At 43.1% G+C, this 23,548-nt stretch overlaps 4 protein-coding genes across 4 annotated transcripts; 1 reads left to right on the top strand and 3 right to left on the bottom strand.

The window, feature by feature from the left end:
• Positions 1-1,947: 1,947 nt before the first annotated feature.
• Positions 1,948-5,097, bottom strand: LOC135502155 (uncharacterized). The gene is made up of 7 exons (XM_064794783.1): positions 5,051-5,097; positions 4,554-4,744; positions 4,111-4,200; positions 3,542-3,757; positions 3,109-3,240; positions 2,683-2,799; positions 1,948-2,464 (listed from the first exon to the last, which is right to left on the bottom strand). The coding sequence occupies exons 2-7, from the start codon at positions 4,692-4,694 to the stop codon at positions 2,357-2,359; spliced, it is 804 nt and encodes a 267-aa protein (XP_064650853.1). The 5' UTR covers positions 4,695-4,744; positions 5,051-5,097; the 3' UTR covers positions 1,948-2,356.
• A 1,588-nt stretch (positions 5,098-6,685) lies between these two features.
• LOC135502137 (intraflagellar transport protein 57 homolog) lies at positions 6,686-9,884 on the bottom strand. The gene is made up of 6 exons (XM_064794730.1): positions 9,803-9,884; positions 9,103-9,445; positions 8,489-8,770; positions 8,163-8,282; positions 7,576-7,909; positions 6,686-7,221 (listed from the first exon to the last, which is right to left on the bottom strand). The coding sequence occupies exons 2-6, from the start codon at positions 9,424-9,426 to the stop codon at positions 7,043-7,045; spliced, it is 1,239 nt and encodes a 412-aa protein (XP_064650800.1). The 5' UTR covers positions 9,427-9,445; positions 9,803-9,884; the 3' UTR covers positions 6,686-7,042.
• Positions 9,885-10,145: 261 nt separating this feature from the next.
• LOC135502238 (tetratricopeptide repeat protein 12-like) lies at positions 10,146-16,414 on the top strand. The gene is made up of 14 exons (XM_064794897.1): positions 10,146-10,203; positions 10,530-10,670; positions 10,804-11,036; positions 11,349-11,459; positions 11,635-11,767; positions 11,943-12,131; positions 12,341-12,505; positions 12,683-12,956; positions 13,327-13,390; positions 13,579-13,713; positions 13,920-14,195; positions 14,781-14,883; positions 15,672-15,894; positions 16,223-16,414. Exons 1-14 carry the CDS (start codon positions 10,146-10,148, stop codon positions 16,290-16,292), a joined length of 2,175 nt encoding a protein of 724 aa, XP_064650967.1. The 3' UTR covers positions 16,293-16,414.
• Positions 16,415-18,624: 2,210 nt separating this feature from the next.
• Positions 18,625-23,448, bottom strand: LOC135502139 (lachesin-like). Its single transcript, XM_064794732.1, has 7 exons — positions 23,324-23,448; positions 22,717-22,823; positions 22,294-22,555; positions 21,452-21,612; positions 20,615-20,816; positions 19,908-20,147; positions 18,625-19,689 (listed from the first exon to the last, which is right to left on the bottom strand). Exons 1-7 carry the CDS (start codon positions 23,379-23,381, stop codon positions 19,562-19,564), a joined length of 1,158 nt encoding a protein of 385 aa, XP_064650802.1. The 5' UTR covers positions 23,382-23,448; the 3' UTR covers positions 18,625-19,561.
• Positions 23,449-23,548: the final 100 nt, after the last annotated feature.

Genomic DNA, 23,548 nt, shown 5'->3' on the forward strand with positions numbered 1-23,548 from the left:
CCTATGAATCGGTTTCAGTGAGATTCATGAGTGTTTCCAGTCCAAACATTCTTCCCGCTCGTGAACCAACCTAGCTCATGAACCTTCCTTAGAGAACTGGGGGAATCAGGGTTCTACTTCACGACATCGGCAAAGTTTGCACAACATTTAACTCTAAGTCCCATTTAATGTATACTCCCTGAGATACCGGCAGTTTTTGACATTTTCCATGACCTCAGATACGGAGCACCCGCCGTGGGCCCCATCAACAGTGCTGCCATCTGAAGGAACCGTCTTTTTCCCATGCTTTAGATCGTCCAGTTCACTCGAAGAACATTTCTTGAGCTGCCCTTTCGACCTTGGAGGTCGCTGACCCTTCAGGGCATTCCCGTCCCCATGATATGAGCATGGTCTTGGCGGCACGTGCGCGTTGCTTGATGGCGCTGGCAAGGTGATTGGCCGAATATGGGGCTTGATGTCGCAAAATGGAGTTTTGTTTATCGTTTTCTGTTTTGCATCCATGTTTATTCAATGGAATTACCATTACGAGCTCCGCCTTGGATGTTGTTGGCAACTATCTGAGCTGAAATATGATGGAATTATCAATCAGTATACCGTACATAATTTATATTCCATCACAAGTGATACAGTATGTTTAAAATAATGCACTTCATACACTACAAACCTCTTAAGTAACTGTCATCTCAAGAATGTATTGAAATAGCCAAGAGCATTCCACAAAAATATTCTCTTAGAAATCTTTCCTCCAGTTTCCATTGCTACCCGGTGCAAAACATGGTATCCAAATGATTCTTGAATTAGATGAATCCGTCTCCCGTATGTTTCTTGACCATGTCCAGAAAGTATATCAAGTCGGTTGGTTATATTCGCCTAATCAAAGCATTGCCTGCGGTTATTCGCCACAAGATCCAGATTGGAAAATTATCGACGTATCGACAAAATGGCTGACCTAATAATAATATCATTGTATTTAAAGAATTATGAAGACAATACGTGGAAAGTGGTTCTGAAATATTAATACATCCGGCCAGTTTTGGTCGAATTTGGTCACAACAGTGCGCGCGTGCGACAGAAGGTGTCATGGCGTCCCCGCGCGTCCCAGTGTAACTTTTTCGTTGTTCCCCGGATTTCCATACAAGAGACAGCTATAACAGAGAGACCACGACCTTCGATTAAGGGAACTGATCGGTCTTTCAGCGTTCCTAAACAATGAGGGGAAACACCCATACCCGCAATACTGGCGCCATGCACAGCGGCGAAATGTCTTGAGTTGTCGACGAGTCCCCCCCCCCCCTCCCCAACGAATATCCATATATTCCGACTACCCGCCGGATATCTCTCCCTCCCTCCCCCCCCCTATACTACCCCACTACCACCACCAACAACTATCATCTCACCTTAAATTGAGTCAAATATAGTCCCTGGCCCTTTCCCTGGAGGACGTTGTCTTAAATACAGGATGGGGCGGTGTATTCACCTCTCGAGTCACTGACTGGTTGTGCTTCTTCTTTCTACTTTCTACGATCAACAATGCGCCTAATGATGTATACATTCAGAAAGATAGCAATTTGCCAAATTCCTAATTGTTGCTTAGAAACCATGTCTTATTCTCAAAGTGATAATAATGAGTGTTTTGCACAACACCTCGTCAGTAACTATGGCAACGACGTAAGCAATAACCAGGAGTAATACTCGGGAGGTTTTGTGACATAATTGCAAGGACCGTTCTGAAGTCTTGAAACTTCATCATCTCGCTAGAGGGCGACTCAGGCGCTCGGCATGGCATGTGACATCATGTCTGCTTTCCGATTGGTCGAGAGAGGTCCGATTGGTCCCGAATGATGATTGGGAATCATACTCCTACTCTGGACCAATCAGCGCTCGTTTTGCTTCAAACGGTTTCACTGTCTATCCCTGAATACACGAGTGAGTGGAAGACTATGAACATAGCACGACAATAATTTATTGAAAGATATATATATATACACTCGATTATTTTGATCGAATTTTAAAAGCAGGTCTAAAACCGCACCTGAATTTTCTGTATGTCCCTTCTGTCTATCCCGTGTTGTAACAGTGTGCTCCAACATCGTAATAAGGCGACCATGATTGAGAGGTGTCAATCACTTGTATAGCCCCAGTTCGGCGCAATAGTCACACTGATTGTGATTTCTCCCATTCTCATTTCCCATCACCGTTTCAGGAACGTTATAAAGGAGAAAACTGTGTCCTATTGTCAGGTCATAGCTCGTTCCGCTAATTTATTGTCGGGGAGCACTGACTGAGACCTGAGAGACCATCAAATACGTTACACCTGCATCTGATTGTCTCATCCACTCTTACGTCTCGTGATCTGTTACTTCTCGTAAACGAACAATCCGTACCGATGCTCCCCCTCTTGGGTCCTCCGTATCTTGTCCTGCCAACCTTGCAATATGTGGTCGTATTCCTCCGGGCTGAATTCCTGCAGAGAATGTTAGATCACGAAATGATACATTGGACATTTTCGTCATCTATTCTTGTAGGTTGTTTGATATGCAACTAGTATAGTAAGACACGTCTCCCTATTGAGGACAGCATTGAGTTAAACGACGACGACGACGACGACGACGACGACGACGACGACGACAACAACAACAACAACAACAACAACAACAACAACAACAACAGACCTTTACCTACCTTTATAAAATCCTCCTTGGTGCTCTCTATTCGCGCCAACTCAGTCTGTAAGTTCCGAGTGAAGACGTCGGTGTGGTCTTTGGCGACGACAGTCTTGAAACCTGCACATTCCAACACCTGAAATCAGCAAATTCTTTACCAACGTTAGCATATATCAGGAGACGGATCAACTAGGAGAAATAAAAAGTTGTACTTGGACGGTTAAGGCGCTACTTGATACGGACCACTCTGTTTGTCCAGGAATAGCTGGTACCAAGTGCTTGCCTTATACAATTTGGCTGTGGAAGAACATCATTCTGAGGATATTTGCCCGACGGGAGTTAGTTTCAGAAAAGCTAGACTCAGTCAATTGATCAGTAGTCGTCCTTATCATCGTCGTCCTATGTTAGGGCGAGGACCTATACTGTTATAGGCAACAAGGCTTACCTTTGCGTATTGTTCCACTGTTAAGATGTGATATCCGCGTTGGGCGATGTAGTCCGCGAAGGCCTTGGAGTGGTTCCCCGAGCTGCATGTGTAATCAGTGATAAAGAGTCTACCCCCGGGTTTCAGCCAAGTCTGAAAGATCAAATTTTGACACAAATGTATATTGTGAAGAATTATCAAAGTACTGAATTCAGTTGATCCAAGGATTGGATGCCAATGCCAATGCCAATGTAAGGAATGCCTCTACAGTTGGAGAGCTTCCTGAACTCGTGTGACGATTCTGACTTCATCATAAACAAGATAATACAATATGGCCACGGGCCAAGCCATATTTGTTGATGAGACAAGACCACCACACCACGTGGTTACCTCGCCCGCACGCTAATATAAGCCGCCAACACAAGTCAAACAACAATTCAGACGGTTTTCTTACCCGAAATTTCTTTAATAAACTCAACTTGTCCTGAATATGTAACAACACACATTGACTGTAGATAACGTCGAAACCCTCATCAGGGAACTCGCTTGTTGTCACATCTTCAACGGCGAATGATACCCTTGCGTCCTTGTACCGCCCATTTGCGTATTCTCTCGCGAGATTCACCATATTGTTGGAAAGATCCAAACCTTGTACTTCAACGCCATGATGCTGAAAATTCAATGACACGTCACTGTAGAGCGCCCTTGCAACTCATGAGCGGTCCATCTAAAGAGTGTCTGGTTACTTTAAGTGTCCATAAATAATCGATGTTGCCCGCAAACGTGCCGCCAACCAATGGGTAACAGCAGTTTTTATGAACCGGTCACGTGTCGTTGTTCGTCCAATAATATGCTGCAGGGGTTCGTGATGGTCATCATTTGACTTGTCTTCAGCAAAAAAGGGGAAAGTCATCACAAGCTATTTATCCTATTTCAATGATAACAGATATAGGCACAGTGTACAATGAATCTCGTAACAGTTACGTTGTTATGTCAGTATTTGACGCATCTTGTCTCACATACCTTGGCTAAGTAGAACGCATTCCCTCCAAGGCCACACCCGACATCAAGACACTTCTTGCCCGGAGCCAGGTCAAGATACGATGCGAGTTCCTTGAAAGAAGACAAGACGTTTAACAAGAATCGTAGGAGTTTATTGAGCGACATATCCAAGTGATTGAAAGTATGAGAGTCGTCAAAAAGCAGTCCAAATCTCGTTTCAAAGTCTAGTTGAGGTGTTTTAGAACTGAAATTGATATCTCACTGTCAGTATTGGTTGACGAATTTCATGTAACAACTCCCATGGGCTATATCGGGGATTTTCGTAAGACGTCCGTTCGTTGGCCAATCAGATACTCTCAATTCTGCTTCACCGGCAGAGTTTTCAGTGTTGAACCAATCAAGGAACCAGGTTAAGAATTTTTATGCAAAACTTGCCTTTGGAAAAAAGTAAATGACAATTATACCTTGCTGGCCTCTGAGCCTCCCGGTGAGACGAACGTCTCGCCGAAGACGCGTTCATATTTCCTGATCCCTCTTGTGGTGTATTGCTGGTTGTCCAGGAATTTCTGGAACTCGACTGTTGGGCATGTTGAATCGGAACCCATGCTCGAAATGGTTTGTTCAGTGAAAGCCTAGTATATGTACTTAATTGCACCTAAAGAAATGAAAAAGTACGTCCGTTCTTGATGAGTTTCTGTCAATGGCATGTAACACCCAAGTGACCCTTTTTGGGCGAGACCTTCTACTATCAAGTACATACCTTAACCTGAAAATGCGGACAGGTTACACGGCGTTTTTTTGTTTCAATTCGAGGGCCATTTTTCTAGAAGTCCTCTCTGACGCCGTTTTTATTGAGAGACTTATCTATTCAGTACCAGTCTCCAGAGTTTACGCATGAACTGCTGCTGTAGAAACGTAGAAAATGATGAATTTCAGATGACCGCAATGCGAGTAGACTTACCTGCAATAGCAATCGTGCTCTTCTTGTCTCCGAATGTTTATTTCGACGCACAATTCTGGCTTTTATCCAGTTGCTCCCCCATCTGCACTGGTCACTCAGGTCCGAGGGTCAAGGACCTGTCATAAATTTAGTGTCATTAAGTCATTTTTATCAATAATTACATCGCTATAATATTATTGTTTTGTTATTCAAACCACGTTGCAATTTCGATTTTTTTTCTCGTAGTATCACGATTGTCAATATTGTGACACTTCATTGACCCGTATACCAGCTGAGTTACTGGTGCAAAACAATTGAGCTGTGGACCTCGGCCGAATTATGAGAACCACGTTGTTTGGACACGCATGCCACGTGTTTGATGATGGCGTGCGGTCCATCGTGAAGTCTCGATAGATGGTGAGGTATTTCGTAATGCAGATCCCAGCACCAGTTCAAGACCAAAATTAAACCCGGACCTCCGGAGTTTAAACACGAACTGCTGCTGCAGAAACATAGAAAAGTATGAATTTCAGATGACGACAATATATTGTCTTCATCACAACCATGGGAAATTTGTCCGAAGGGGGCCGTGGTTTTCATTCCTGTTCCAGAGTAAACTGCATCTATCATAACTGCCTCCTCAACGATATCATGTGAGGTCCCAAAAGAACGCCTATTGGTTATGCAACAAAAACACGAGAAGTTGTCCCAGGTTAGTGTTGTCTCCGTTACAGGGTGTCCATAAACAATCAATTGTCACAACCATGAGAGGTTCGGCCCATGTTGGTGTTGTCTCCTTGGAAGACAGGGTGCCCGATGGAACCAGGATCGTCCTCGTTACAGCCATGGGAAGGTTTTCCCAAGGCGGTGTTAATTTTTCTGTACAGGAGGTCCGAAAACTACACCGACAGCCTTAGTTAAAACCATGATAACTTCCTGAAAAAAATGTTGGCTGTCCCGAAAGTAATGTATCCATATCGTCCTCACGTCTGTTCAGGGAAGTTTGTTCCAAGAATTGTCTTTATCACGGCCGCCATGGAGGATCACAACGAGGGAAGTTTGTTCCAAGAATTGTCTTTATCACGGCCGCCATGGAGGATAACAACCTGTGAAGTTTGGTATCCTATTCAGGGTGTTTCAAAAGAACTCATTGTCTTCATCACAACCAGGGAGGTTCGCCTGAAGATGGTGCTGTTCGTCTCCTGTACAGGATGTCCCATAATAACTCCTCTCGTCTTCATCACAACCAATGGGATGGTTGTTCCAAGATGGTGTTAGCTCCTTTACAGGATGTCCCAAAAGAATGTGTATGGTCTTCATCGGAACCGTGAGAAACTGGTCCCATGTTGGCCTCAACTCTTAACAGGGTGTCCCAAAAGAACTTGTATTGTCTTCATCACAGCCAGGATGGTGTTGTCTCATACAGGTTGTCCCAAAAGAACTCATATTTTAACCATAACAGCCATGGGTTGTTTGTCCCAAGATGGTGTTTTAACAAGCCTGTATGGATGTAAATGTAAGGTAAGGTTGTACAATTATAATCTCTATGCATGTTACAATGTAGGGGCCATAACTGTACCATTTTACTTACATGTATACTGTTTTCAATCGCCATGCTTTTCAGCACAAAAAACCAAAAATTTGTTGTAGTGTGGATGCCATTTTATTGGAAAGTAAACAAACTATACATTAACTTAATGGTATTTACACATTAACCACACACATGATAACCTTTGGTAAATAATAAACCAGGAGTGCTGTCTTTGAGTAACATCAATGGCCACATGTCTTTTGTAACATCTGTATCATTGAACTCTCTCAATAATCACTTGACCAAAAGGATACCCACTACCCCAGGACGGAATAAACTAATATATGGTAGCATCATGTCTCAACAATGTCACTCTTTGGGACTGTAACTCGTAATTATTTGCACTGCAAACATCTCAATGGACCCAGTACAGTGCTGCACGTAAGACTCAATGACATTCCCAGCCCCAGGTTCTCCTTGATCTAATAAGCTTTGATTTCATAGGGGTCATTATCCGTATTCTCCCCCAGCCTCCGCTGATCAGACCGCTCCGCCATCTTGGCCTGCAGCAACATGTGTTCCAGGACGCCAACACGGATATCCATCTGTTGGTTCTCCATCTTCATGCGGGCGATGGCTTGTTTGATCTTCACGAGCGGTGCTGAAATAAAGAAACTCAGTTGTGAAAACTTTTATGGTTTTCCCAGCTGCAATCTTGTGCCGAGGTGTGAAGCAATCTCCCTCAGCAAAGACAATGCAGATGCTATTGCTGTGGCCATGAGGCTTCTGCTCAGGAATACACCTAACTCCTGGCGACAAAGCAAAGTACATGCACAGACTGATGTGAACCTGTCCAAGAAGGTTTTACAAAGGTGTTGACATGAGTATTTGATAGAAGGCTCACGACCAGCTCTTTCTGATAACGGGGCCTACCATCATTATATCTATCAAGATTGATTTCATCTGGGGGAAACTGTTACTGGAATTACCTCGAACAGGTTTTCAGAATACCTACCCCCGTCAGTCATGCTGTTTCCCCTCTCCTCCATGTCTTGTTTGATTCTTTCCAACTCTTCAGTCACCTCAGCCAGTAGACGTGTCCTCTCCGTCACTCCACCGCTACCCTGTCGATACCTCTCCTTCGTCTCCGCCAACTGATCCTGCATATGCCTGAACTCCTGTAACAAATGCTCCAACTGCGTATTGATGTATTTTTCCCTGCTGCCGATCTTTTCGAGCGTCCGCGTGATCTCGTCATGGAGCTTGTCAAGCTGTGTGCCCGTCTCGACCAGTGATGTTTCTATACCTTCTTTGTGTTGGTGCATCTGTTCCACGTGGACTCGCCAGTCCTGAAAAACAGATGATAACCATACATCATATTGTATGTGCCTGACTGACCATACAAAAGACTAACAGTTAGAACTGAGGCTGCCAGACGAGGTTCATGTTACAATATCAAGTTTGAGGCAACAGAGGTAACCTCTGCTCTGACTACAGAAGAAGAAGAAAAAGTTACCTTCCAACCTATTCTGCCCATTATAAAATGTAAGTTCTAGAGACTAAAGTCTGTTTCAATCGCCATTTCCATTAAAAGAACCTCACCTTATTGTCTGTTCGTATCGTAACTTTCAATTGGGGGAGAACACGCTCCACTTCTAGTTTCCATTCTGAAGCATCAGTGCTCGATTCCAAGATCTCCTCAGGTTTGGAGGACTCACCATCCTAGAAAGTAGACAGAAAATTGCCTTGCAACAATGTGATTTTTTCTTGGCACTTTGGACAGCCCTGGCCGAATACAGAGCCACACACTGTGACTATTATCACAAATCCAGACAGTGTAATAGAACCCGAGAGGAAAACAATTCCTCCAACACGGAAATAGCAAACAATAGTCATAAACAACTGCCTGGACCGACAGAGATGCGTACCTGTTTTAACTTTTTCAGACTGTCAAGATTGAGAATATTTTCCTCGACATATTCATCCTCATCATCAGCTTGTTCGATCTCATCTTCCTTCTTGTTCAGTTCCAACTCTGAGTCATCTTCTATGATGCCCTCTTCATCCGTCTCCTCCTCCGGGTACTGTGGCCTTTTCCATTCAAAAGTCTGATGCTTCAGCGCTTCTGTTGAGAGTTTATCGAGGACGTATATGCACTGTTCACCACAGCCCTGCTTCAGCTTATTGGGAGGGAACTCGATTGTGTGACCCTGTAAATATGTAATGCGTGAATGATGAAAAATCTGAGTTACTTCTAATTTTCTGCCTTCACTTTCTTGGAAAATCCGTTTTTGCTGTATCTACATGTAAAAGTGCTGTGTACTTCAGTTACTGGCAATTAGGAAAATTAAGTCAATGTCTACAAAGAGAAAGACGATGGTGACAACATTACAGTGGAATTTCTTTTGGTGGATACCTCTCGGAGCAGTACACCCTCTGTATTACTGAACATGGGTAGTTCTTAACCTCTGTAATCAGGATGGTTGCACAGGACTTTTTAAATCAAATTTACAATCAATCAATCTACTTGAAAGAAACTTACAAACTGTCGAACTTCGTCTAGGATATTTGCAACAGTGGCATTAGGATCGTCATATTCCTGTGGCTGGTCCATCTGTTTGCCCGCTTGCCGCAATAACCACGCGGAGATGGATGTGAAGGCAAAGAACTGTTCACCTGGGTTGGTAGTGATGGCGAAGTAATGTCTAGAGAAGGGTTTCATTCCGAGTTGGCGACAAAACGTCGTCTCGTAACTCAGCAGTTTTAACTTGTCTAGAAGATCTTCCATCATGACGTACATCAGGTACGCACTCCCGGGCCCTCCCTCGCCTTCATCATCACCCCCTCTACGGCGGTCTTCTGACATTCTGGCAGGATGTATCCGTCTGCAAATAAGAAGGAAAATCATATCATGAAGTGGCTAAAATTTCGAACGGAAGGGGGTCACCTGATCACATTCAATACCACTACAATGTGCCATGATAATATTTGTAACATTGACCTCTGTCATCTCTGGCAAAGGACCTCAGATTCTATATGACCTCTGACATTTTACGGCAAAAGGAGAGATGAGAGGTAAACCTTTTTGGGACACCCTGTATTTTTTAAAATCTGAAGTTTTCGGATAGGCCCCACTTAGATACAAATAATTAACATTTAGAAAGCTTATTTCTCACTGACGACGAATTTTTATTGACGAAAAATACTTAAATAATATCAAAACATCTTTTATATAGGTTTACCTGGCAGGAAAATCGAGTATTTAGCACAAAGATATCAGAAAAACATAGCAAATCTGACAGAAAACAAAATATTTCTATTCTGGTTATATCTAAAAGTCATACCGCATTCTGAAAAGGAATGCCACGGCGATTGACAAAATTTGAGATCCTCGCCCACTACTTCACCAAAATCTCAATCAAACAATAGAAAAACATCAATACAATCATTTTAAAGACAGGAATAGGAGCCACACTGCATTTCTATCAGTTTAAATGGTATTTTAAAGCCGCGTCGATTGTCCGTTCTGTCATTTTTTGGGGGGTTGGAATTTAGAACTACCCGGTCCGGTCGCTAATAAACAACATGGCGAACGAGGAGCAGAAGAAGCTGGACTCTTTCCTTGAAAAAGTGGATGGCATCAGTACGCTTTAATTATTTTCAGTTTTGATCCGTCCAGGCGGAAAAGTATAGTTTGAAGTAACTGTCTACCAAATTTTGTGGAAATCCAATGCTGTGTTTCGAAGATATCTGATCCCAAACAGTTGAACATTGCATGATATGATTGCTCTGCTGCCAGTGCTGGAAAAAGTTGTTTACATTTTGTATTGGAATCTGCAATGGCAAATGTATTGGATTGCATGTAGGTGGTCAGTGGTCATTGGCTGATTGTCAGTGAAGTGTCCTGAGAATGACAGGAAATTATGAAAGACATGCTCTCAAGAGCTTTGCCTTTGATTTCACTTTCAGCTGAGCTAATCCAACAGATGAACTATGGCAGCTCAGAGGAACAAGAAGCTGCCAAGAACAAGGCTGATGATTTGCTGGCGATTAAGTCAAAGGAAAAAGATAGGAAACAAATAGAGGAGGAGGCCAAGTATGGAAAAATAGGTAGGCCTACACTTAATGACTTATTTCCTGTTGAGTATACAATCGAACTGATTTCTCACAAGAATTGTGTGTAGTAGTACTAGTATAATCCTTTCCCGATTTATAACAAAATCAAATCTCACATGCATTACAGGTTTTGATAAGGCAGTTGTCAACAAAAATGCATTTGAAAATGAGCAGGTGGGTCCTCCCCTCACGGACCCCTCAATGGGGCAGGACGCCATGATGCAAGCTATAGCAAAAGATGCACAAGAAAGGGGGGCGAGGCGTGCCAAGGCACATAAAGATGCCACATTGATAAAGGAGAAGGGAAATGCAGAGTTTAAGGAGGGAAATTATGAGAAGGCTGTTGATCATTATACTGAGGTAAATGAGGGGCTTTTCACCACAAGGCATTTTACTACTGTCAAAGTTGGTTCCGTCATCAGAGGATGAGCTGACATTTCATGAAGTCAGTAAATTGAAATCATAATCATCTACAGAACTTAAAGGACGTGGAATGAATATAGTGACGCGGTTTGCCTCAATGTTTCAGCCAGGGATTACATCTTTAGTTCATGTATAAGACAATTTCATAATGATGTACAAATGTAGGCTCTCACTACAGTCAGTGACATTCACAGGCTCTGGAATTCTGAAGAGATAATAAGGACCTCCAGTTTTAGATGTTTTTTTCAGGCCTTGTCAATACTAAAGGACTATTCAGCACTTTGGACGAATCGAGCCCAAGCTCATCTGAAACTGGGGAACTACCAGGAAGCACTGCATGACTGTGAATGGGCCCTCAGGGTAAATATGCATCTTGTTTTTAAAGCACCACTAAGGTTTAATGTTCTAAGTCATATAGCTGGATAACTTTATACGATGATTCAATTAAATTGTAATACATGTTATCTTCTTGACAATGGTGGATTTGCCATCGTAGATCTGTTAAAATACAAGATTATTAACCTCCACTTTCTAGGTCTCTGACAGATGTATCAAGGCGTATGCTCACCAAGGGAAGGCCTACCTCGGCTTGAAGGAATATGACAAGGCAAGAGAGAGTTATCAGCAGGTCTTAAAATGTGATCCGAAGAAAGAAAGTCTTGTCAATGGTAAGTTGAAGTATTTTATCAACCTTTTAAATCCTTTCGATGCTTATAAAATGAGACTAACCAGATGGATTTATTGGTTGTAATACCTTCCATTTGAAAATTTTCTGTTTCTTTGAGAATTTAGTAAAAACTGTCAAGATTGCTGTATCATACTTTTTTCATCATCTTTTTGCAGACTATCTTGCTGAGGTTGACCTTGCACAGACATCCGAAGAAGATGAACGTAGCGCCAATGAATTATTCGAAGGTGGCGACACTGCCGTTAAAGGTCTCGTGGAGGTCATAGAGAAGCTTAAGAAGCCGGGACAGCTCCCCCTATACTACAGTGGAGGAATGAGAATACTTGCCAAGGCAATCGTCTCTCGTAAGTACAAAATGTAACTTGTCCTCTCAATTTCAAATCAAAGAAGTAAACCTGTACATTAAGGTTTTCCTGCTCCTTGCTCGGACATTGTATGTAGTGTGACCCGATGAGTCCCTTTATCATTTCTAGACTTGCTCCTTACTCAGACTCTGAAGTGTGACCCAATGTCACAGTCCCTTTAACATTTCAGAACCTTGTCTTTCTTTCAGACAACGACCGTACTTTGTTTCGCACTAACGGAGGGCTAGACTTGGTAAAAGACCACAAAGTGATATCAAGTCTTTTCAGAATTAATCCACAGAGCCAGACCAAGGAAGGAAGGGACGTCTGTTGGGCTCTTATGGAACTTTACACGAACGTCTGCACGGAGAATGGTAGGTCATGTCAATCCAAGTTATATGTTATTTACATTGTCTCCCTGGAGAGCTCTCAATGGCCCCGCACTTTCTGATACTATAATTTCTACACAGGTGATGGTATTTTGGAGAAGGTGACACACTTTTAAAACTTTTCATCAGGCCGGGATTTTAACCATTCGATCTTTCTTTCAGATGAGAACATAAGACAGCTGCTCAGGTTCCCAGATTTCACTAGTTGCATCCAAGGCTTCCTGGAACTAAAATACAAGAACAAATATCGTTTCCTCAGAGAGGCCACCATAAAGTTTCTCGTGACTGTCTCACAGTCTGACATTGGACAGAGTGTGATTATCAGCAAATTTGACATTCCCCGCTTGCTTGCCAGTGTGTTACCGGTTGCATCCCTGGGTGGAGTTATAGCAGCCAATACAATGGGACTGCTCAATAATCTCGCCATCCATAAAAAGTGAGTACATATATGGCACGAAAGTCAAGGTAACTTCTCTCAATACATCCTGACTTGTCTCAGATAATCCTGGTGAGTTAGTTTTTGGCTCATCCAGGCCTATCATGGGTAAAGTGTGTCAAATGATGTTGACGTGGCAATTTGGTGTCCACTGCGCCTGCATGACCGCAACTGAATGAAGAGATCATTCAGGGACTGTCTGACAGCTGTGATTGTTGACCCGACGTCATGACATCATGATGACGTCATGGCATCCTTGTCAGTGTGTCAGTCATCGAATTCAAGCTCTGTGGGGATTCAAGAGCACATCCATAGATATGATCCATAGATATGTCAGTCAGCATGTCACATGAGTGTTTTATGATTCCAGGTTCAAGGTTCAAATTAGAAACAATGTTGAAGATAAGTTCCTGCCATCATTCGAAGCTCTTATGGTATGTAACTATAAACTGACGAAATATCTTTTGAAACCCAAGTTTGAAGTAGGGACTCAGAATATATATATCTGTAAACAAGAATTGATAAGTCCTATGTTATGTAACCTTGGCTTGGGGTATATGGCACATGTCAGTGTACAGAGTTTCTATTTACACTATGTAAGAACATTCTATTTCATTTTCAGTGCGACACCAGCTCTGCCCATCTTGGGTTGCTTCCAACGTGTATCACCACGATAACAAACTTGACAAATGATTCAGTCATTCGCCAAAAGATGGCCAATAGGACAGAGTCTTGGGATGCCTGTGTGAAAGTCATGGTAAGATTAGGCCAGAGCTTCTTTTTCTTCTGTCTTGGGTGCTGCTCACAATAGTTTTTGAGGTTTTTATTTTCAACTACTCATGAACATCAGCAGATACTTTTTTCAATGCAGTAATACAAAGAAATAGGACGCTAAACCTTTCCCCAAATACATGTACAAGTATATTGATGGGTTTAACTGAGATCTATCGATTCTTTTATCAGGAAAGACATGGACCGAAATGTGCCGAAAAAATGAATCAAGAAATCGTCTTCACGATGCTTGGCCTCATCATCAACCTCACTCTCGAAACAACTGAGCCCTGCCTAGCGGCTGCACCAAAACTTACTAGATGCTGCTGCCCCCTTGTGACTAGCGATGTTATCAGGATCCAGGCAAGGGCCTTTGGAGCGTTAAATAAACTGCTGCAGAAATCTGAAGAAGCTTCTCGAATTGCCTGCGATTGTGGCCTGCACAAGACTGTTTTGTCGAATGCAAAGGTTAGTATCAAATATGTTAAACCTCATCCCCCGGTAAAAACAACAGCTCTTTTACGTGGTACTTTATACCATGTTTAGCCTACTGCTTTATTGACCCTCTAAACCATCTCGGCATCCTTCTCAAAGACACCGGGCTTGAGAGGAGCACTCACTGCAAGGCCTAGTAAGAACCTAATATCGATACAGCACAGATAACTACTGCGCCTCTGCTGACAATTACTGGTTGTTTGGGGGAGCTGAAATTTGTCCATGCTGAAACCACCACACCTGATCTTCCCACCATTCGACCTGGTGATAAATTTTTATGAAGTGACTACTTGGCAAGCCCGGCTTACCAAACAGCGACTTTTTCTTGTCCTGAATGGAGAGCCGAACTCATTAATATTAAAGTAAAGTCTCCAGCTCGCCAAACAGGGTAGATTTTTTACCTGTTTGGCAAGCCCGGCTGGCCGAACAGGGTGGCTTTTTAGTGCTGTTTGACAAGCGGCTCTCCAAACGGGGCAAAAAAAGATGCCTGTTCGGCGAGCGGCTTGCCAAATAGACCCGGCCCAATTTTTAACCTTTCTTGAAATCCTTGTTATCCAGAAAGGTGACATCAATGATGAAGACCTAGCAAACTGCATCAAGATCCTGACTTCCTGTTCGAAGATTGGTAACACAGGACATGATATCATATATGATGGAAAAGGTGAGCAAGACTTGTTCCTGTCAAACCAGACTTAGCGCTCCGTCAAATAGTGTTGTAGCATGTTTAATCTGACACAAGAGAGTGGTATGAATAAAGACTAGCAAATGCTTTTATCTAAAACTCCATGTACAATTACACTAGGCCTTTCTGTACAAAATTGAAGTAAAAGCATTTACTAGACTTTATTCATATCAGCCAAGAGAGTGGTATGTCCCCTAAACCCTGCAGAGGAGTGAGGACAGTCACACAAGAGGGATAGTCTTAAGTCTATGTGGGAATGTATTGCAAAATCCATTTCATGAGATACTCGATGCTGACCTGCTATCAAATTGATCCTGGAACGTAACTTCAAGATTGCTGATTCCTAGAATATTTGAGCTCAGCACTCATTAAAGGGAACTGGAACCGCCAAGCCAGTTCGTATGACCTCGTTTTCATTTCCCGCGTATCGGGTGATCAGAACGAGGCATGAATGAAACATGGCGCCTAGCTGTCAATCATTGAGTGACGTCACTACTATGGAATTTACTACGACAACTCATGAATGAAAGATCGCATGACTCACGTGATTCTCACATGATTCTCAATGATAACAAATTGAACTGCGCATGCTCGGGCACTGGGGGCGGAGCAACAAATCTGAACTCGAATAGGAAGTTGGAAGTTTGACTTTCTCGGGCGGTAAAGGTCGAAAAGTTGAATAAATCGCTCGGCGGTTCCAGTTCCCTTTAAGCAGTGTTTACAATCCTGTCACTGGAAGTCATTTAAAAAATATTCTACTTTTTCAGGCCTTGGCTTGATTCTTAGACTCATGAAGCACAGAGACGAAACTGTTGTCGGGAACGCTGCTCTCTGCTTGACGAACTGTCTTGATGTCAAAGGAGTGTGTAAACGTCTAACGGAGACAGACATCATCAAGGATCTCCTGGTGTTGGCTAGAGATGCGAAAAATCCGACTTGCCAGCAGAACTGTGCCATACTGCTGGGGAAACTTGCCACGAAAGACACATTGTAAGCATAACCTGAAATTTAAGGACCTTTCTGATTCCCTGATGCCCATCAGCAGCACCCAAGAGCAAAATCATCAAAATTACACTTCATGCCCCAGAAAATGCTTTTTGCCCAAATCAAATACATTTGAAGCATGTTGTTTTAGGTTGAGGTAATGTTGTATCAAGGAATCTGATTGCTTAACTCGTAGTCAGGGTCAGACAAAGGGATTCATAGCATATGCACAGAACATCATTGTTGATACAGGTTCTTGTTTGCTGTTCATGTACATTTTGTGAATGAGTCTTGCCTATGGACATGTACAAAGTATCTTCTTTCTTTCATACAGGCATTTAGAGAAGTTGCGTGAACTTCATGGGATTGAGATTCTACATGACTGCATGAAGTACATCAAATGAGGATTCTTGGATGAAAACCATGGAACACTGCTGCCGATTTACATGTGGCAAACTACTGTATGCTGTCATCAAGATCTGTACTTTGTTTATTTATTTTGCATTAAATTATTGATACATTATAAGGTATATCTGCTTCATTTTTTGTGGTACCCATCCCTCAGAACAAGTTGGACTAAAAAGTGCCGATCATCCCCCCTCCATTTCATGATAATGGCACAGCTGGATTGCTGAGAATCGTACTTGTAATGAGAGTGCATACTGCTAGTAGAGACATGTTACATGTGTGTCTTCAAGGCGATGTTTGAGATAGACTCCTCTCCCCGTCAGAAGACCAAGTAACGAGGCCAGTAAACCACTTGGCACGGAACTGTAGTGGCACACGAAATGCTTGCAAGTCCTTGGGGAACAGGATGGATAAGTTTGGCAGCTGAGGTGTTGCCTCTTGCCCTGAGGAATCGAAGGGTACATGTACAACACCGATCTAGTGCGGACTGCTGTCGCAGTTCGTCCTGGTCACTGTACAGCTAAGGAGCTGCTTGGTGTGGCTTGGACTCTCGACTGGCTGTTGAGAGATCCCTGCTTTGATCTCAATGTAGGCATGAGACTCCTGGCAGGTCTGTTTGTTGTACATGCCTTACTCCACCAAGGTGCGAATGGGTGGGTACTGGCAAGAGGAAATAACGCTTCCTCTAGGTACTGGTCAGAAATGCTCAGTAGCACTGGTTGAGTTCCTCATACAAGGTCCAGACTTACATGTATGGTGTAGACAGTGCTCAAGTCTGCAGTGGCTGCCTCAGAGGTGGATCACCTGGCCTGAGCTCACTTCTAACGAGGGGAGAGTTAGAACATCAAAGGGCAACCTTTTACAAACCTGCACCAAGATTCCAGTCTATCAACTGGCGACTAAAGGGATCTCTTTGGCATGGTTCTTTCTTCTTCTTAGCATGTCTCTTATAAACCTGGCTGTCGTCTCCCTTGATCCCCAGAGCTTTGTTGCCACTGATGCACCGTATGGCCATGTAGCCAGTCTCTCAGTGTCTCAGAGAGAGCAGTTCTGGAGCATCGCAAGAGGATCGCACTGTAAGAACAAGGCCTATGTCTCTAATAAACCTGTCATCTCTTGTTCCTCCCTAGATCCCCAGAGCTTTGTCTCCACTGATGCACCGTAAGGCCATGCAGCCACTCTCTCAGTGTCCCAGAGTGGACACTTCTGGAGTACATGTTCAGGTGTCTGATCAGATGTGTCGCACTGGCACCTTCAGGACTCAGCCATGTTCATTCTCTTGAGGTGGGCATTTAGTCTGCAATGGCTGGTTCTTAGACGAAAGATGGTGGTCACCTCCTCTGTCCAAGTCTAGGAGATCTAGAGTGTTGCATCTGAGGTCCCCCTTCTCTCTTGCCAGGTGTTCTTGTGGGCCTGTTTCAGGAGTGTCTTTGCTTCCCTGTAGGAGGTGCAGGATTCTTCCTGATGTTGTTGGCTTCCATCTTTGGCAAGTAGATCAGCTCTGTCATTTCCTGGGATGCCACAGTGTGCAGGGATCCATTGTATCACAAGTCTGCTGTTCTTTGAGAGGCTGACCTTGAGCGTGTCGATGATGTATTGTTGTCCGAGTTCTTAGATCCGAGGGCTTGTGCAGTGAACATGGAATCCGTTAGAGTGATAACATTGTCACACTTAGCTTTGGACTCCGGCAGATGTTTGGCTGCTGTAGTGATAGCAGACACCTCTGCTTTGAAGTTAGTGCAGAGTTTGCCATTTGGTGTTGAAATGGATGTGGATGTTGCATCTGGAAATTGGACGTATACTCCACTTCCCCCCAGCTCGAATGGCATTGACAGCTAAACCATCGGTGTATGCATGAATCCAGTGGTCTCGGTGGTATTCTCTGTCAATCAGCTCCATTGCAAGGGCTTGTTGGACAGCTGGTAATTGATCCTCTTTGCTCGCAAGTCCTGGGATGGTTAGCCCGATTTCAAGGCTCAAATCCTCTTTTCTCTTGTTCCAAGGCCTCAGCAGCTTGTAGGCCATCATAATTCGGTGTGATGTTGTCCAAGGGTTTCTGCGGTTTGGCATAGTAAGAAGAGCACCACGCTCATAATCAGGATGGCCTGGGTACAACTCCGAAGGGTCACCATATTTCATCTTGGGGTCATCGAGTTACCCAATCTAGCCACACATTGCTTCGTCATTTGAATGGGGAAAAAACCCAGGCTTCATTGAATAATCTGACGCCTGAGCCTGGGTGAACAAATGACCCTGACAAAGTGGACATTTAGTTAGCTTGTGAAAGTGGAGAAAACAATAATTCACAACTTTTATCTTTCTCTCTCATTAAAGAGACTTTTATTAAACATATATGAATCAATTTTACACTTCAAGTACATTCACACTACATTGGTAACACACAGACATTGAAATTACATTTCACTGGACAGATTACAATTGATTGGACAGGACAAAGGTTTTGGATGAGATTTCATCAACATAGGATGTTCAGGACAAACTCCCTACCTTTGGAAGGCTGGGAGAGCCACAGAATCAGGATTGCGATACATGTACATTTGCTATATTGTGTAAACAATCAGCTGATCTGTATCCGAAATCGTTTATGACAACTGTTGATGCAATACTAAGTGTGCTTAGTTATACTGTGCATAGTACAATGTAGATTAATAATCAAATGTATTCAAATTTGGACATATATTGGAATGTATAAAGAAGACATGTATGTATATGTAGGCCTAGTACAGCAATAAATATAAGTATATATCAAAAGCATGCTGATACTCGTAACACATAAGGCCAAAAAGGACCTGATTCTTGGAATGTACATACAGGCAACTGGTCCCCACAAACCCGATGGTCGCTGAGCCATGAAAGCATGTTTCTTGCATAATAATTGATAAGTCTACATGTGCAATTCTTGATGAAAGATTGTCAGCGACAAATTTTGAGTCTTCGTAGAGATTCCTGAAAAATTCACCAAATATCGTACCTCGTGGAAAGGCAAACAAGAGATCAACCTTGTAAGCAGGGCCAACTCCTTTTCAAATCTTAGTGGAGAAGTTAAGTGTTTTTACTACATATGACATGAGGTCTAAGCGCATTTCAAATCTAAGACTGGAGTTCAAAATTTCCATAATCCCTGATGCTAATAATATGTGAGCACACAGCAATGTTCAACACGCTTTCTCACATTTTGACTTATAATTGTCTGCGCATGTATAGTCACACATAGTCATCACACATCCATACTGATTGTCAACTTTCATCTCAGCATGAAGGGAATCATCACCAAAGGCAGCAGTACTGTTGTGATCGTTGTAGAAAGACCAGTGGCACCTCCGCGTGAGTCTACCGAGCACTTTGTTCCTGTGTTTTGACACGTTGACGTACCTGAAAGGATTTGAAAATGACACGAGATAGGTAAAAACAGGATAACGCAACGTTTACAGATTCTACCACCTCAGGCTGTAACTCCGACGTCATTTTATGAAGTGAATTTCATTTTTGCAAGAACGAAAGAATTCATGTCTCCCCCATACAATGCCGTTCTACATTTTGATGCAAATAGTTAGTGAACTAGGCAGTGAGGACATATTTGTGGTACCTACGGTATAATGTAATGATTCCATCTCCTTTCCCATAGATGTTTATGCCACGACACGTGTAGTTTCCGTAGTCTCCATATTGTAAGTTAAAGATCCTCATGATGAGCCAACGCGACATTCCCATCGTCGGCTGTCCCGGATGCATTTCAATGACGTGGATCTCATGCTTGTTGTCGTTCATGATCCTCTCCAGTTCACCTGTGTTGCCCTTCTTATACCAATGGAGGTCCGGCATCGGATCACCTAGGAATCAGAAACAAACATGGGGCCAAATTCATAAAGGTCGTTTAGCTTAAAACAGCGTTTAACTACTGAATAGACATATTCAGGTCCTTCATGTAAATCTTCACAGAATATGAATAGGCCCTGAAACTGATCAGGGAGAAGTTACACACGTCTAACCCTTAAACACCCTTTATGAATTTGGCCCATGATGTTTTACTGAGTAGTTTATAGGGGACCAGACATGCTCAAGGTTGTTGATTTGACAACAGAGGATTTCAATTAGGCATGATAATACTGACGAGAGAATCAGATAAAGTCAATGACCTGTACACTGCACAGTATCTGGCATTAAGGTTCTAGAATTGAGGTTCTTAAAAGATGGTCTGTGGCACATCCAAGCCAATCTGTTGCTCCAGCCCTCTCAGAAGTAATACCCTACATAACTGAGTATGGACTCCTCATAGCCATGGGTGAAACAAACTTACCTGATATCCTGCACGAGATCTCCACGTCATAATTTCTATCAGCAGCCTGTCCAACGGTCGAACGGAATGGAATGAGGCGTGGAGGATAGCGTACTCGCAGAGTGATGTCTGTCGCTGCTGGTGGTCGTACATTATTGTCTGCCTTGCACTTGTAAACACCACGGGCCGTGTCGTTGACGTTCTTGATCACTAACTCGTTACCCTAAATTCGAATGAAATATTGAATGAATATCAATTACACACACTTCTCGACTGCATCGTAGAAAGGCAGGCCTTTCGATTACATCATTTTCACACCGCTATACGGTGTAGGAAATTTGGCATGTCCCCAAATTAGGCCATGAAAAAATGTCCCCAAAATAGAAAAAAAAAAAAATTTTAAAGGGGTAATTTGACCCCCTGAAGCGTTTTTTGACACCGTAAATGACCAAATCTCAAACCCCAAATCAAGCCAAAAAGCAAAAAAAACATGTCCCCAAAATAGGCTAAAAAAATACAGGGTGTAGAGGTCTCCATGTAATTGAAAGGTTCATAAACAGTGCCTTGTTTTGCAGCAGTGGTTTCAATCCTCCATCAAGATACGTGTCCTGCGAACCAGTTGCATCAGCTGGACCCAGGACTAGGATTCGACAGAGGTGTCACAGCCAAAGACAGTATTCAGAATCTTTTGTGGAGACATCTTGTGTTAAACTTTGTAATTGATACCACGCTTTGGGTCTCAAAACCGACTCTGTCGGAAGAGCGCAATTTCCCACCCAAACATTTACCCAAGTGACCTTTGAACTGTGACTTCAGTGACACATAAATCCTAGATCAAACACAGCCTAATGCACTTACATAAACAGTGAGTTTTCCATTACCAAGCGCCAGACCATTTGCCCTAGACCACGATATCCTTGGCTCAGGGACGCCCGATGCTGCACATTTCAAGACGGCAGTTTCACCAGCAACGATGTCGAGAAGGGTGGTCGTCTCAGAGGTTTGAATCTTGGGTGGAACTGAAAAAAATTTACATAGATGACAGTAATATTATCAAGAGGCAAGGCTTTTATGAGAAGGAGTGGAGTTGGGAGTGGACTTCTATCTAATCTGGGGTAGGGATAGTGATGAAAGCCAGATACATGAGTTCAAATTCCCAGTGCATCTTGACACACAAGGTGCCCTTGGTGACAAAGTCATTTAACCCTTCCCTATGCATATTTCTCACACTAAAATGACTTTTTTACCATCTTGATCCCCTAGAAAGAAGGACTACATGATTCACAACTTGAAGGCTAAAAGCTCTGGTCCCATGTGTAACCTGCTGAAGATCTCCCTTTAATTATTTAACACCAGCTGGGGCTGCCACCTTGTTAAACCAGTGTTACACATGTACCCGAGTGTTTTCGCCAGGGCAAGTAAAAGATCCCACAGAGGGGGGAGGGAAACAAGTCACATGTAGTGGACTAAAATTCTCGGCAAAGTTCAAAAAAGGTATGCAACAAACTGTCATAAGAGGGTGGTGATCAGAATGAAGAAATGTCCCCATTGATACAGGCTGTGTGTATAGTACCCCTAGGTATATGACACGGTTTAACCCGCCGGCTATGAGGGAATTCCTTTATGGCCCAGTGGTTGGCGCGTTGGCCCCAGAGTGGAAGTTAAGCAACGTTGAGTGCCTGTGCACCTTCTGTACTTACGCTGAACAGTGAGCTGACCAGTTTGCCTCGGATAATCTGCATTGTCCACACCGGGGAGCATCAACATGCATGTATAGGAGCCACCATCGTCCATCGTCAGTCTCCGCACCCCAAGTGTGTAGACCGTTTCAGAGGCTGTGGCGCTTTCGACGTATATCATATACTTGAGTTCGCCTGAGGAGTCGACTGGATTTCGTTTGATGATCTGATGGTCCCTGCTGATCATTTGCGCATCATTTCCTTCACCTTTTTGCCAGATGACCTGAGAGAAAAGTCAGGATTATGTAAATTTAAGTGACTACTGAACTGTTGAACGAAGGAAGCTTGACCTGTCCCATATGTAAAGTGACTACAGACTATACTTAGTGGAAAAGGGACTAGGTTTCAGAAGTTCACGAGGATAATCTGATCATTTATACCTACCGCTGCAAAATCTTTATTCGATACATGACAACTTAGTTTCCCCTCAGCCCCTGCAGGCTTACTCTCCTGGTCGATCGATTTAGATATCTTTGGCTCGGAACCTTGACCTACAAGGAGAAGGAAGACATTATAAGAGTACATTCTGACATCTTGTCTATTCATATTCGTAGAGCTGGCCGGGCCTGGCCCCGGCATTGCCTTGATCACTCCTCTTTCAACTGACAGGTCCCACTCCGGTATGCCAACTTTGTCCAAGAATGATGTTACGGTAGGCTTTCCTTTAATTGTAGGCTTTCAACACGCGTCAAATCAGGCATAAATTCATAAATAAAGCAATGAAGTTCTGATATCGTCCATTGAACATTCTATATACAGTTATACATTTACACTAAACTACAGGGTGGCCCAGAGTTATTTTCCCTTGCACAATAGAATTCTATTGTGTGTGTGTATCCATAGAGTGAAAGAAAATGATTCTGGGCCACCCTGTATAATTCACTATACACTACCCACAGTGTATAGGTGTACATTGTTGCCGAGTCGTTGAAGTTTCAAACTTCGCTTTCTTGACTAAATAAACCTACGATTTCAATTAGAATATACTTACCATGGACGCTGAATACTAGTAGAGGTAGTACACAGACTAGATATATTAAATGCCGCATCCTTAGGGTGTAATCTTGCTTTATTTCGAAGCGGAACTTTCAAAATTACGGACCAAAAATTGTATGGTTAAGGCGTAGTGCATGATGAATCAGCCGGTGGAGACCAGTGACGTCACTAGTGCACATCAGGCTCAGTAAAAAGTGCAGGATATCGCATTATCAATAAA

Source organism: Lineus longissimus, chromosome 18 (assembly GCF_910592395.1).
Source record: "Lineus longissimus chromosome 18, tnLinLong1.2, whole genome shotgun sequence".
Classification (NCBI taxonomy): domain Eukaryota; kingdom Metazoa; phylum Nemertea; class Pilidiophora; order Heteronemertea; family Lineidae; genus Lineus; species Lineus longissimus.